Source organism: Poeciliopsis prolifica, unplaced genomic scaffold, assembly GCF_027474105.1.
Source record: "Poeciliopsis prolifica strain line A6 unplaced genomic scaffold, Auburn_PproV2 SCAFFOLD058, whole genome shotgun sequence".
Classification (NCBI taxonomy): domain Eukaryota; kingdom Metazoa; phylum Chordata; class Actinopteri; order Cyprinodontiformes; family Poeciliidae; genus Poeciliopsis; species Poeciliopsis prolifica.
In genome coordinates, this window is record NW_026562433.1 from 1271875 (window position 1) to 1288232 (window position 16358).

The 16358-nt window shown below is 41.1% G+C and overlaps 1 protein-coding gene across 1 annotated transcript; it reads right to left on the bottom strand.

Moving 5' to 3' along the window:
• Positions 1–1798: 1798 nt before the first annotated feature.
• On the bottom strand, positions 1799–3775 carry LOC129379420 (uncharacterized protein DDB_G0292642-like). The gene is given in 6 exon segments (XM_055060194.1): positions 1799–2654; positions 2657–2807; positions 2897–2967; positions 2970–3005; positions 3008–3050; positions 3710–3775. Coding segments are annotated over 6 exon segments (786 nt in total). The 3' UTR covers positions 1799–2235.
• Positions 3776–16358: the final 12583 nt, after the last annotated feature.

Sequence of the window (16358 nt, forward strand, 5' to 3'; positions counted from 1 at the left end):
AGATTTCAAATGCCAAAGACATTTACAACCCCTGTCCTCTCTAACAGTGAGGATCAGCAACAGATAGAAAAAGAAGGAGATGCAAATGTTTTACTTATGCTTGGTGTCCAATAACAGGAAGAAAGATCAGAATGGAAGCTCAGGGGAATTCAGACGTCACTGAAGAAAACAATGTTGGCTTCAGATTGTAATCAAACAAACAAAATGAAACAAAAACTGAATGAGGATCTGGAAAGTACCTAAAAATCTTTGACTCATGATGTTTAGTTTCTGTTAGTCTTCTACTGAAGAGCCATTCAATAATGTTGCAGCAGCTTTAAACGAAAGAGTCACCTGGGTGCATTTAAGGTGAACTGATAAAGTTCAAAGCCAGCGTCAGAATGAGGAAGAGTTATTTTAAGAAATCTTGGACCTGACATCTTGATGCCAGACTCAGTAGTTTCTGAAAGAGTATTAGTAGAAACTAAAGAGTATTTCAGAAACTACTGAGGTTTCCATGCACATTTTCTCTCAGTTTGAGAGAATGAGTTCAAATAAGAGAACAGCAGCTGTGGATAAAAATACCTCAATGATGTGAGAAGAGAGCACAGACTGGTTTTAGAGAAAAAAAGGAAACGGCAGCTCATGTCAAATTTGTGCAGAACATCATCTTATAATGATGAAGCAGGTGAGCTACAGCAGGAGAAAATCACATGGATGTTTTGACCACAGTTTATAGTTTTGGTTCTCCAAAATGAAATGCTGAGATCTGAAGAATGTTGCCTGTTTCCTCAAGTGACCTTCAGATCAGAAGAGTCAGAATTTGACTTAAATAAGATTAAAAGCATGGAGGCATCTTTGTCTTCAGTGGTTCAAACTAAATATCGGGTGATGATTATGTTTCCCTTCACCTCATTAGCTATAGCCAGTAGAAAGAAGAAAAGGTTTAGGGGAGAGTGTGGCTCATTAATCTGACTAGTTTAATTAATTTGTGTAAAGGAAATATATTTCCACTTCACCTTGTGAAAATCTTTCACTGCTCAGTGATTTAGATGTTTCTGGAAGCTGTTTGTCTGGTTTGGTGTAAATTATTTACCAACATATTGATTTGTCACAATTTATCAAACTGATTACCAAGTTTTTATAGCAGCATTCAGGTCTTTTAAATTGTTGGATCTGGTGACGTTTTTTCTCGACTACCATAAATTCGGTATCAGGTTTGGGTCAGGTCAGTTGCCTAACCACTCCAGAACAACCACTTACCAGAACACTGATACTGTGGCCATTAAAACCAGCAGGTTTTATTTTGTCAGTGGGGAGAAGAGCCAGGAGCTGCTGGGAAATCAAATAATCAGCATCTCCATAAAGTTTATCAGCAGAGAGTGCTCTAAAATTTCCCAGTCAAAGACTGAACTAAATTTGAACTTGATAAACACCAGCAGGTCAATATCACTGACTGTGGAAACGTCACAATCCACGTCAAGAAACTTGTCGACTTCCTCACTCTGGTACCTTGATTTCCAAGTGAAATGCAAAATCATGTGAAAACAAGACTTTAGGCTACTGAATAATATTCCAGTCGTCTTTCCCCTTCACCCACGTCAGACATGTCTGAAGTTTTCTTTGGTTCAAAGGTCACAAGGAACATAACAGTTGTTGCCCATGACCTGGATACATTTTGAGTTCTGGCTCCTTAAACACTGTCAAAGTATTCAAACTGAATAATTGTAAATGATTTGGTTTAATTTTCACTCTTTATTTAGTCAAAACTGTAGCAACATTTTTATTTGTTCAACAATTTCTGCTTTTCAGTTTGTACTATTGCAAAAACACAATCAAATGACAAAGATTGGTTAATAAATGATGAAAGAGTCATACAATATGATAGGATTACTTGGTACAAATACAATAACAGAGGCATCAAAACAGCACAAAAAGCTACATGTTCGTTTGGACATCCTTTAAAGCAGACGTTCCCAAAGACTTTCTTCTGGTTCCCCCTATGGATTACAATAAAATCCCATCGTTCAACCAGACATAAACCTCAACACATATTTTGTTTTCAAACTCCACTGAAGTTTATTTCACACTTCAGGTTGCAACAAAACAAACTACATAGCATCTTTACAGTGAATCACTTTTGTGTAACTGTTTTGGTTTTTTTTAATCCAGACTGCTTCCCCCAACCCCAACCCCCCAAGAACAAACTGGAAAATAAAAAACACAAATCACACGTACATAGAGTAGAATAGACGTCTATTCCCATTCCACATCGGAATCGGAATTGGAATAGGAATCCAAATCTGAATCTAACTCTATATCGGATTCAAAATAGAAATCAAAGTTCATTCCTCTGAGAAATAGATGTCCATCCCACACAGGAATGGACGTCTGCCTAGGAGCAATGCCACTGGGGCAAAGTCCCAGTGGCATTGTACCAAGATTTTCTGTCACACTACAGCTTTGAGCAGACTTTAGGCAGCCAAAACAAAACGTCATCTTACATCGGGGACATGAAATGTCCTTGCATCCTTTCCCAGTGTGCTGCAGCAGTGAGCCGCAGGTGGGACAGGCACGGACCGACGGACACCCCTTGACTCCCTTCACAGAGTTGATTTGGACTTCTGGACACTCTCTCAGCGTCTTCAGGGCAGAATTGTGGCAGTCGTCGTTTTGCAGCGGTCCGATCGAGGCTGTGGACCTTTCCACTCCCTCAGACACTGCCAGCAGAACCCAAAGCTGCGTCCCGTCTTCGCTGAGCAACCTGAGCAGCAGACATAGAGGTTCAAGCTGCTCCCTCTGGTCACAAGAGTCATGCAGCCTGGACACTGTTTGGGGATAAGAGAGAGGAAACAGGGATTTGAGTCAGAGTCAAGTCTGTGTGCAGTTATAATTACACCATCAATAAGATACTTACAAACTTTCTGTTAGGGTCTTTGAGGGCAGCATTCTGGGCCAAGGTCGTCTCAAAGGTCTTCATTTCTTCAGGGTCAACATGGCCATTTTACAAACCTCCTGATAAGACCCTCAGCATTACAGCCAGACTGACCGCATTCAAACCTGGGTTTTCCCTGTATTTAAATAATCACAGAAATTATTATGGGTTCCTCACTTCCTTTTCCAGTAGTTAATATTCTGTTAAAAATGCAAAGTCAACACAGAAAATACACTGATGTATTAAGATGCTCTTTAACTCTAAATTTTCACAGTTGAAAATTTGTTTTTGGAAAGTCAACTTCAAAAAGAGTCACAGCGAATCTGTCGAAGGTAAATAAACTAAAATCAGCAGAAACAGCAAACATCCATGTAGTTTAATTCAATTAAAAAGAATAAAAGACATGGAATAAAATATTTTACATTTCACATTTGAAAGCAAAAATGATGCAGTGAAATTACAGACATTATCCTGAACATGTGAGTTTGTTGTGAATTAAAAGATTTGTGCAGCTTTTGTTTATGATGACTCTGTGTTTCTGTACATTGAGTATCTACAACTCAAATAAACATGTTTTGAAAGAGAGGAAAGATACAATTTATTCAATACGATTTTCATATTTATGAAAAATTAGATTTTAAATGAATTTAATGGCAAGAAAACTAGATAAAAAAATAAGAAGCAGAAAATACATGTGGAAAATCAACACCTCATTACTTTTCATCTGAATCAGAATAAAACTAGTTCTAGTTCTTTTTCTATTTTGAATAAGATTATATTTGAATCATATCTCACCTGTTTGAGCAATTGTTGGCACCACTTGGTGAGGGACGTCGGGGTCACTACATGGCCGCAGGACATCCGGGCTCTTGGGGAATCAAACCCTTCACACAGAACTGCAGAAGCATCCAGTGAGATCCTCCAGCATGTTTAAATACTGACTATACAAACTATACATGCTTTTAAACAAGACAACAAATGCAGTGAAAACTTGTCGCTGCAGCGCTGATGAACTGAAACGAGCCACTTACAGTCAAACTGATCCACTTCATCCACTAGTGGGATTGTAGAGTCTCTCGGGTTGTAGCGCTTAGTTTTATCGTTCATCTTGAAAAGTCTCCTGGTTTCTGCTGCGATGCTGAAAACAGTCAACTTTACATTGTATTTAGTCGAATAGAAGAAACTTTCGATTTCGAGCCTGGTTAGTCGTACGAGTCACGTGACTTTTGCTTCTGCAGAAACGCCTACAGGAAAAGACGAGCTGATGGATGGATGGATGGATGATGGATGGATGGATGGATGGATGGATGGGATGGATGGATGGATGGATGGATGGATGGATGGATGGATGGATGGATGGATGGATGGATGGATGGATGGATGGATGGATGGAATTAAATGAACGTCAGTGAAAAATCTCGACCACATAAAGAATAAATATTATGTTTCATTGTTCGCAACTTCATGAAAACTAACTGGTGTGAATATTTTGCAGTTTATTAAGAAGAATGAATAATCAGACTAATATCCTTTATTGTCCTTTCAGGAGGACATTTATGTGCAACAGCAGCAAAGTGAAAAACAAACAAATTAACTAAATTCACACACAGATCGTAATATTTGTTTTTTTTTTTTTTTAGCACCAAACATGTAAGTAATTATTCAAATTAAGCAATTTACAGTTATTTTCTCTCACCACTTTTTATTTTGCATGTGACGCAATATTTATGTTTTCAACGAAACTGAATTGATAAAAGTTTTACTTACAACAGACGATGGTGACAAAAAAAATAACAAAACCTCAGCAATTATTCATTTAAGAGAATAAGAGTTTTATATTGGTGACGTTTCCAGTAAACAGGAGGACATTTAAATACAGATCATTTTTACATCTTTCACAATTATCATGAGCTTGGTGATGATATTCAGTAATATATTATAATGATATTATCTCTCCAGTAAACAGGAGGACAGTGGATGCAGTGGAATCAGGTGTTCATTGTTCAGTGGATCAGAGTGGAGGGTCGTGGATGATCAGCTCCAGTCCTCCGTTACAGCGCATCACTGCGTGGATCTCAGATTTGTGCTTGATCCCGCAGTCAGCCAACATTTCTGTCTCCTGCAGAGTTTTTCCTTTGTAGATCAGAGACATCATCGTCACCGCTGCGACCGCTGCGACCGCTGCAAATATAAAATGCAATAAATCATCTTAAAGACCGACACTTTGCGCAAAACAAAAGCGAAAACGCAGTAAGACGATGTCCAAAACCAACAAGAGTGAATTTTTGTTTCTTAGAGAAATGCCCTATGAAACCTAAAATAAATAAAATCCTTTATATGAAGTAATGACAACATCAGGCAAAATGCATAACATCTTAAATTAGTTCAAACTGTTCAGAACAAATAACTGCGCATCTAAAGTCTGATATAAATGATATCTGTGGATTTTAAAACTGAAAATTGGCTTTTTAAACTACATGTCATGTTTTCATGTGCTCCATGTCTCAATGCATCTGAAATGAGAATTTCTCAGCAGGTTTATTTACCTACGTCACGGCGCAGCTCCTGCACTCTGTCTAAAAGAAACTTCACAGCAATGTGTTTAAGCTCCTCTTCGCGTTGACACACGCCGATCGGTTTCTTTAAGTTCTGTTCAAAACAAACGAAGACCTGGACCTTGCAAGCCATGGCTTCTTCTTGTGACGACTTTAAACTCTGCTCTGTAATTAAAGCTGCAATGTGAAGAGACTGAACAGGTGGGAGGACTTTATATAACAGAATTTGCTTTCATTTTTGTTCAAGGCGTGGCTTGAAATGAAAAATAAGAAAAAAAAAGTGGATCTGAGCAGGATTCGATAAAAACAAAACAAACAACAACCCTATATGCTAATTTATAATTCTTTGGTTTAATAATAATACAATTAAAATTACTTTTTTAATTTTTTCACTTAGTGAATTTATAAAGAAAGCTTTTGGACTTCCTCTTTAATCAGTATAAATAAAGTATGTGTAACCGGGTTCTGCTTCACACCACTGTACCAGGCCGACCCAAGTAACCCCTCGACTCTGCGTTGTGTAGATGTTTTAATGAAGACCAGGAGTTCTGGGTGAACAGGCAGTTTATTTCCTGAATGAGAACAGATCGGGTTGGAATCAATGCAATGGTTCAGCTTCCCTCAGCACACTCTCGTGCAGCTTCCATAGACTGGCACTGATTACAGTACATTAATATTTTAACATTCAATAAAAAAATACAATAATACATGATGTACCTGAATGAGAACAGATCGGGTTGGAATCAATGCAATGGTTCAGCTTCCCTCAGCACACTACAACAGAGCGTCATGTTGACTTTAACTTAGCACAGAAAGTGTTTTACAAAATATTAACAAAACTAAAAGTGCAAAATTGATGCCAGACACACAAATCATAAATAGTAGTTGCACACTATTGATGTAAGTTATTAAAAAATGATATTTTATGTGTTTCTAACACTTTTCCGTGCTGTGTGCTGAGGAATGAAACTCACCTCTCGTGCAGCTTCCATAGACTGGCACTGATTACAGAGGCCAGCAACATATAACCAGCCACACAGAGAGGAGGCGCTATTTCCCATTGCACTGATAATATATAAAGCAAGTGGGATTCTACAACATAAACTCTGTTACATTCCCCCCTGCTGAATTCCACTTGCAGCCCGAAATAAACAAATACAAATAAAAGAAACAACCCCATGAAAAAAAAAAAAAAAATCAGATACACCATAGCAACCAGAAGAGAAAAACAAGCCGAATGAACATTTTAGACAATTCCCCAATAGCATACGCACAGCCATCGAGGTGTGATGAATCTGCTCAGTAAATTCCAGGCATTACAGTTACAAAGAAAATCCAGTCAGACGACTATTCTCAAAAGAACCAGTGTGAGAAGAAGTTGGCCAGACCCCTTCATCACACATATGGGAAGCAGAAAAAAAAACATGCCCATTACATATTTTGTCATATTATAACCATACGCCATCCTGAGACAGACAGATGAAAACAAAAGCACTTTGTTGGTTCTGAAACACCATTGTCCAATACAAGTACAATAAAACAACTATATCTTCACCCTAACAAGACTCAAACTTTTTCAGTTTTCTGATGCATTATCTCGATCAATCGAGAAACAGGCTTAAGTAACCTCCCCACCCTCGATCTTTTGGAAGTCTCCACCGCCCCGTCAACAACAGTACGGTCTTCAGCAGGAACAACAATTTCAGCTGAGACAGGAACTGCAACTAAAGGCAAACAGGCTGGATCATGTTCAGCAGTGGTTGCTGCCTCCAAAACAGAAGAGCATCTACCTGGATCCATGGACATGACCAGGTCAGATCCTTGCTCATCACTGGTTGAATTTTCTCGCACATCAGTGCCAATAGCGGGAGCACAGCCAGAGGCCAGTTGATGGCCCACATCAGTGCCTTCTGGGTCAATATCCTCAGTCAGCAGGGCCTCACTGGAGGCTACAGATGGCAAGTCAGAAACCCAAGCTCTTGTCCTGTATTCAGCAGATGTTACAGACATGTCAGACACAGCATCTCCATCGCCTTCAGCTATCAGCGAGCCAGATTCAGAAGACACATCCACCCCATCCTGCAGCGCCGCATCCTCGACAGGGAGAAAGTTCACTGGCATTAACAGGTTACGATGGACAACCTTCACCTGCCCAGTGGAGACATCCTGCAGCTTAAAGGTGTGACTTGTGTCATTCTTGTCCACAACTGTATAGACTACATTCTCCCAGCAATCAGCCAGTTTCTCTTGCCGCGTCCCTTTTTGTTGGCTAGAAGAACACGGTCTCCAATCTCCACTGGAGCTCCCCGGACTTTACGGTTGTAGAGATCCGTGTGGCGCTGCAATTGTTTGCTCGCCATCCTTTGTGCAATGTCCATTGCCTCCTTGAGGTCTTTCCTAAGCGCCTGGACATATCGGTCGTAATCTGTGACGTCATGATGGTCAATGACAGAGCCGAAGACTATATCAATTGGGAGTCTCGGCACCCTGCCAAACATCAACAGAAATGGAGCAAAGCCGGTTGTTTCATGGATAGTGCAGTTGTATGCAAAGGTGAGGGCTTTCAGCACATCAGGCCATTTTTGCTTAGCTTTCGGGGGCAAGGCACGAATCATATTGCCCAAGGTCCGGTTCATCCTTTCACAAGAACCATTACCCATTGGGTGATATGGAGTCGTGGGACTTCTGGACACCAGCAACACTCAGTAGTTCAGAGATAAGTGCACTCTCGAAATTTGCTCCCTGATCAGAGTGTAAGCGTGCTGGAAAGCCATAAACGCAGAAATAGTTATGCCACAGTTGGTGCGCCACTGCCTTGGCAGACTGGTTGGGGCACAAAAAGGCATGCGCCATCTTTGTAAAATGGTCTGTGACCACAAGCACATCCACTGATTTGTTAGCAGAGTCCTCAGCTGACCAAAAGTCTATGCAAACCAGTTCAAGGGGCTCTGATGTCTTGATGTTCTCTAAAGGTGCTCTAGCCTCTGGCTCAGGGGACTTGCTAACAATGCATCGCTTGCAGCACCGCACATACTCTGCCACATGTTTAGCCATGCCAGACCAGTGAAATCTTTGCCTAGCCAGATAAAGGGTTCGTTGCTGGCCTTGGTGACCTGCCTCATCATGGACTCCCTTCAGTACAGCAGGACGCAGGGCAGGTGGGACAACATACAGGTAGGTTTTTGTCTTTGTTACAGTATTCTTGGCGACTCGATACAATACACCGTTTTTCACAGTCAGCTTGTGCCATACCTTCAGAAGTCTGTTTGTTTCAGTCGCTTCTTTGGCACGCTCTCTCCTTGATGGTCTTCGCCCCTTCCTACATAAAAGATTGCTCTACACAGTGCATCATCACACCGCTGCTGCCTCACCAGCTCCTCATGCGATAAGATGTCAGAATCAATATGGTTCGATGTGAGCAAAGTCTGTGATAACTGAGGCAGAAGAAGAGCGTGTGGCCACACCTTGGACTCATGTTCTTTATGAACCTGAAGGACAGCTCCCACCTCAGAAGAGGTCAGCCCTCCTGCCTGTGCAACAACTGTGGACTGACAAACAATAGGTTGGTCATCACCTGAGGACTCTTCAGGTGAATGAACTGTCCATCTGAAGGCCTCCTGCACCCCCCCTGTGGCAACTGCCTCTGCTTCAGCCAGCAGATCATTGTATGGGACTCTTATTAAACGATGGGAGGCAGTGGGCTGCACAAAGGGTTCCCTGCTCAGCGCATCAGCAACTATATTTTAGGACCAGGGATGTATTTTATATCAAACTGGAAAGGTGCCAGTTTCGCAATCCATCTTTGCTCGCATGCATCCAATCTTGGCTTAGACAGTATGTAAGTCAAAGGGTTATTATCGGTCCATACTGTAAACTGATGACCCCTCAGCCAATGATGAAACTTATCGCACACTGCCCACTTCAAGGCAAAGAACTCCAACCTATGTGCTGGATACTTGGACTGTGCGTGACTAAGTGTCTTACTAGCAAAGGCGATTGGCCTTGATGTTGAAGCTCCAGCCGGAACTTGTGACAACACAGCACCAAGGCCACCGCTGGAGGCATCAACTGATAGAAGGAAGGGCTCCTCAAAGTTCGGATGAGCCAGGAGCACTCGATCCAACAAAGCCTGCTTCAACTTGAAGAAAGCCGTCCTGCAGTCATCTGTCCAATCCTCCTCACGCAGCCTTGCACGTGCCTGTCGGCGCTTTCTCCCTGGACCACGTGGGCCTTTTTCCCCAGATGTCATCCGGAACAGAGGTTTTGCAATGGATGAACAGTTCTCAATAAATTGTTGGTAATGCATGACCATTCCCAGGAACGAGCGGATCCTCTGCTGAGATGGAACCTTAGAACCATCTTCCATGAGGTTTGCTTCCGTAAGGGATGTAATGGAAGCTATTTTCTCCGGATCTGACTGAATCCCATCAGCACTGACAATGTGTCCAAGGAATTTCACAGTCTGCCTCAAGAAATGGCATTTCTTTGGAGCCAACTTAAGATTGTGAGCCTGCAGCCTCTGGAACACCATATGCAAACGCTGCAGTGCCACTTCTTCAGTGGGGGCAAAAACCAGGACATCATCAAGATAACACAGCACTGAGGAAGTTCTGATCTCCAAAAATGCCCAACATCATCCTCATAAAGGTCGCCGGACTGTTGCATAGTCCCTGAGGCATACGATTGTACTCATATAACCCAAAAGGTGATGTGAAAGCTGTGTACTTGCGGTCCTGTTCATGCACCTCCACATTATAGTAGCCTGAAGTCAGGTCCATTGTAGAGAAAAATCCATTCCCTCCTAAAGCAGCCAGTGCATCTGCTGGATGTGGAAGGGGATGGGCATCTTTGACAGTTCTAGCGTTGAGCCAGCGAAAGTCGTTACATATCCTTAAATCACCAGACTTCTTCCAAACTAGGACCAAAGGTGATGCAAAACTGCATGACTTTCGGATTATTTCCCGTTCCTCCATTTCATTCAGAGCTTGTCTCAATTTGTCATAATGACTTGGTGGCACACGTCGGCAAGGCAACCAGAAGGGCTTGTCATCCACCACTCGAATCCTATGAAGGTACCCTGTGGCTTTTCCGCAATCTAGCTTGTCTCTCGAGACAATGGACTCAAACTGGGCTATGAGGTGAACTAGTTTCTCTTGCTAGCTTGTGACACTTCACAGGAGTTGATATCAATGTCAGACAGTCCCAGATTTTGCAGCACAGTATGTACAGAGCTACTATCACCTATTCCTCGCTCTGAAGTTGGACGATCAGGTAAGGTAGAGACGTCAGTGACGAGACTCTGCTCATCGTTGCACCTTACTGAGTCAGTAGTTGGCAGTTGTACATTCTGTTGTAAGCAGGAATCAGTGGAGCTGAAGCTCGTCACTGCTGAGCAGGTGAACACATCAGCTAACCTCATGTTTCGTTTTAAAGTCATTGGTTTGTCACAGGGATTTAACACTTTTACAGGGAGCCACCCATCACTTCCAAGATGTGCCACAGTTCTTCCGACCATAACTGACCTTGGCCTTGACCTTGTTGCTGTGGGTTCTATCACAACAGCACTGCCCACCTCCTCATTATCTCCTAGCTGCAGCCTGCCCCAGACCAGGTGCTCTGTCAAAGGTTCCAAGGTTATGGCTCTCTTTATCTTGACAGTTCCAATCTTATCATTGACACTCTCTGGAACCACCACTCCTGACATTAAACTTAGCACATTGTGCTCAGACACATCCTCTGTAGTCAAGACCTTGCTGCATCCCACCCCCAACTTGTCCTTCGTCTTCAGGCAACTGACCAAATGCCTCATAAGGTTGCTGCCTATGATGAGATCCTCGCTTTGTCCTGCAACCACCAGCATAGGCACAACAACTTTGCAGCCATACATTTCCACTGTAATGTCACACACACCTGATGGAATTGTCCTTGAACCACCACAACCAATCAGTACAACATCAGTGGGTTGCAAGGTGGGGGTCTGCAACACTGCATGATCTAAGAGGTGGGGCATCAGATCAGTACTGAGGGTGCAGGCCATGGAGCCACTATCAAGCATTGCTTTGACAGATACTTTGCCACCAAGGGTCACATTTTCATAGAACAGTTCATCATGTTGTTTCAGTCTTTGGGTGTTCTGAAGTACTGGACGATGACCAAGCTGACGTTCCTCATAGACAGTTTGGTATACTGATTCCAGATCATCAAAATCAGTCTTTTGGGGTGCAATTTCAGGCCTAACACTTGCCCCCTCCACATGTAGGCCAACTAGTTTCCCAGTTGCTGGGCAGCTGATTCAGGCCCTCTCGCTTTGTTAGTCACAGCCCTGGGACACCGAGCCCGTGTGTGATCAGCTGCATAGCAGAGGAAGCACAGCTGATTGGCCCTACAGTGGTAAAAGGTAGAGTGTTCAGTGTCACCACAAATTACACAGGGCATGACTTTGTGTGCGTGGTTTCGATGAGTTCTGACATCATCTTTAGCAGGTGGCTTTGTTTGTCGAGGCAGACCCTCCAGGACTTTCTCCAGCCGAGCTATCAAATGATCAAGACGATCAGCAGGCGCCGGTTCATTAAGTCCAGTAGATAGCACTGATGTAGAGGCTGGTGATGGTGTGGTACATTTACTGCCGCATTTAGCCTCTGGCACATGAAGACTCACCTCCTGTCGCTGAAAACTTAAGGCACTGGATGCACTCAGCTGATGGCCACACTTCTGATCTTTGCTATGCTCCAGCAACTTCTCGTGTACATCAGCAGGTGTCCACTGCTGTAAGGGCTTGCATTTGAAGATAAGAGACAGTTCTGAGTCTGGACAGTGACAAATGAACATTGCAGTCAGTTCTTTTGTCAAATATGCAAAGGACTTATTTTGTCTTTTGAGACAGTCCTCTGTGAGTTCCATGGCTCTGTTCAGCCGGAGCCAGTAATCGAAAGGTGTTTCACCTAAGTTAGGTAATGTTGCATAAAAATCAGCCAAAGGCATGCTTGAACAGGCAGTGTCACTGAAGTGCTGTTTTAAGATCTCAAAAATAGGTTCTGGGCCTACCTTAAGACATAAGGATGGATTACTTCGTATGCCCACCCTGATTACCTCTTTTGCCCTCCCTGCCAGTTTACTGAGCACTTCATCAGCTTGTTCAGCTACCTGTATCCCTTTTTTCTTCAAATAGGTCATCATCATTTCTTCCCATTCCCGAACACTGCAGGTGTCACAACCATCCCCTCTAAAACACACAGGTTCCTTAACATCAGATTTCACAATCACATTCAAAAGTGAAGGTTCAGAGAGCACATTACTGGCAGACCCAAGAACGCTGTTCCCCAGTCCACATCCCAAGCGAGACTCAATACAAGAGGCAATACTTTCTCCAATAGAAACCCAATTTGCGTTGCTATCTCTGCATAAAGGCTTTCTTTAGTAGGTCTGGTATCTGATTCAGAATGATTGGAATCATCACAGTCACCATCAACAGGTTTATCATTCAGCTCAGCAAAGGTGGGCCTCGGTGTGGATGAGACTGGGGCTGCCAGCAAACCTGCTCTACCCTACCGAGCGACTGAAGCGGGGTAAAACTAACTGTCCCCCTCCCTCTGCCAAAACCAGGAAAGTCTGTCATGATTCAGATCAGTTCTTTTTTTTTTTTTTTGTAAACAACCAGATGTGCAGAATCCCACCTCAGTGTTCCAATAGAAAACAGAAAATGGTGGAAAGAAGGGAAATTCCACGGGGTTTCCCACCGTCCATGTGGTGACTCCAACGACTGCCCAGGAAATAGACAGCACCGCTGCAGATACAGGATTGCAGAAGCTCGGGTCACGGCACCAATGTAACCGGGTTCTGCTTCACACCACTGTACCAGGCCGACCCAAGTAACCCCTCGACTCTGCGTTGTGTAGATGTTTTAATGAAGACCAGGAGTTCTGGGTGAACAGGCAGTTTATTTCCTGAATGAGAACAGATCGGGTTGGAATCAATGCAATGGTTCAGCTTCCCTCAGCACACTCTCGTGCAGCTTCCATAGACATGCACTGATTACAGTACATTAATATTTTAACATTCAATAAAAAATACAATAATAAATGATGTACCTGAATGAGAACAGATCGGGTTGGAATCAATGCAATGGTTCAGCTTCCCTCAGCACACTACAACAGAGCGTCATGTTGACTTTAACTTAGCACAGAAAGTGTTTTACAAAATATTAACAAAACTAAAAGTGCAAAATTGATGCCAGACACACAAATCATAAATAGTAGTTGCACACTATGATGTAAGTTATTAAGAATGATACTTTATGTGTTTCTAACACTTTTCAGTGCTGTGTGCTGAGGAATGAAACTCACCTCTCGTGCAGCTTCCATAGACTGGCACTGATTACAGAGGCCAGCAACATATAACCAGCCACACAGAGAGGAGGCGCTATTTCCCATTGCACTGATAATATATAAAGCAAGTGGGATTCTACAACATAAACTCTGTTACATATGCAGCTAAGACAGATGGTGATTTATCCACCAAGTTTCTCTGTTTTACATTTCTGTCTATTTGCAATTGAAACAATAAAAAGCCTCTTAATGTTCAGTTTCAAACATAAGAGATTATAATTTTCCACAACATTTTAACAGAATGATTTTATAGATGATTAAAAAAAATAAATCTCCATTTACGATAGACGCCCTACTTTGAGACAGAGTGAAACACTTTTATACAGTCAAAAATAATGTTTCATGAGTTAATTGGACGGCATAAAATGTACAATGAGAATAAAAATTTTGCAGATATCATTTGATGTTTAATAAAATAAAGAAGTTTCACAGTTGATGAACATTAAACTGCAACATTTTAAGCTTAGATGGAGGAAATCAATGTGAACCGGGACTTAACCGTGGGGCAGGGGTCCTCAAGTCCAGTCCTCAGAGCCTTCCTGCTTCTTTCAGATGCATCCTTGCTCCAACACACCTGAATCAAATAATTGCTGGTTGCCAGGCCTGTTCAGAGGTGATCCCGGTCTTTTGGAGTGAGGAGGCATTTAAAAGTTGCAGGACTGCAGCTCTCGAGGACTGGACTCTACCCCCGCCCTACGGATAGGGTTTGTAGTTTGCTTTCCAATTACCCACTCCAGATACATTTTTTTTTGTGATGTTCCTTTGGTAAACGTATTAGTTTCTTGTTTTCTGTGTTTTAAAAGAAACATCTTAACTCAAATAATAAAGTGCTGTTGCATGTTCTCAGAACCAGACTTTAAAGTAAAGGAGTATTTGCTTTCACTGCTTGCAGTGGAGCAACTTATTCTTCAACATTACTCAAGACACTTGAATCACTCCTTCATTTTCATTCTTTGATATTTATGGATGCCCTGACATTTATCTACATGTCCTGTTTTATTTTACTGTGTTTTTTTTTTACAATGTGTTTGACTTACTAGTGGTTTATGATGGTTTATGTCTCCTGTCCTTTTCAGAGGTAAATAAGACTTTATTCTGTGCTGTTGAGATGAGCAAACGTATTCATATAAGTTGTCATTTACACTAAACTGAAAACCTGAACACAATTAAATGATGAACTAATACACTGAAAAATTGATGATTGGATCAACCAACATTTAAGGATTAGATTTAGAACATCAAACAATTCTGAGAAAATGTTTCTTTTTTTACACTCGCTGGAGAAGAAAAAGAAAAAGAAGTGCTGATCTATTCAGTGCTTACATTATTACGGAAAACAATCGACAACACATAAATGATAATCAAATAATCACATCCATCATGGTTCAGACTTGCTTTACAACTCACCTTCTTCCATTTTCCAGTTTCCATTTTCCATTCGGAAAAATTATCTTACTATATTACCTCAGCATTATGAGAGGCGCCACTAAGTGGATAGATGCTTATTAGCCAATATCTCTGGAAATAAAGGGTGACTGGCTTTATTGAAGAGAAATAAACTGATCAACATCAAATTAAACCAACCTGACAGATGAATGGAGTTCAACAACAACTAGACAATAGCAAAGAAACACAGAGATAAAGTAATATTTACAATTGGTTTGTTGAAAAGATTACTGGAACAAAAATCAAACTATATGTCTATAATCTACTGATTATAGACATATAGTTTATGTAGTATACTATATAGTATATATTGATTATGTATTACATTATACGTTACATATATATATATATATATATATATATTATATATATATATATATATATATATATATATATATATATATATATATATATATATATATATATATATATATATATATATATATATATATATATATAAATAATCAGCAGATTATATACATATTGATTACTATTGATTTGACTCATCAGGAGGGATTTCCTCTGTATGCAGCTGTCCAAATCTGCTTGATGTTACAATGCAAGTTATTTAAACTGTTTCATTAAAATCCTGCTGCTGTCTACAGTATTTTATTTTTTCTGTCTCTGTTATTTGTTGGGTCAGAATCAACAAACTGACTGTCCTTTACCTGCATTCAGATATCAGCAGACATATTTTTACTTTAACATTTCAATCCCTCTGATTAGAAGCATGTTGTCTAATCAGAGGGAATGCCCAGCTTTCCTTGTCTCCTCAACAACAATACGATTAGGGGTTGTTTTTTGCAAAAAGCTAAAATGTATAAAGAATACGATTTAATTATGTGTTTCCAGTGAGCCGTTGTAAAAAGTTAGCTTGTTTAGTTCATTTAAAAAACAACAAAAAAACAGTCATTTTGTAATACAGTAACATTTTAAAACCTCTGGGCCTACAAGATCAATTCATTATTATCCTGGATCTACTATAATTACAGATACAACTGCTCTGTTAACTATTAATTTCTCTGAATGGGACAAGCGTGTTCATCACAGTTTTAGAGA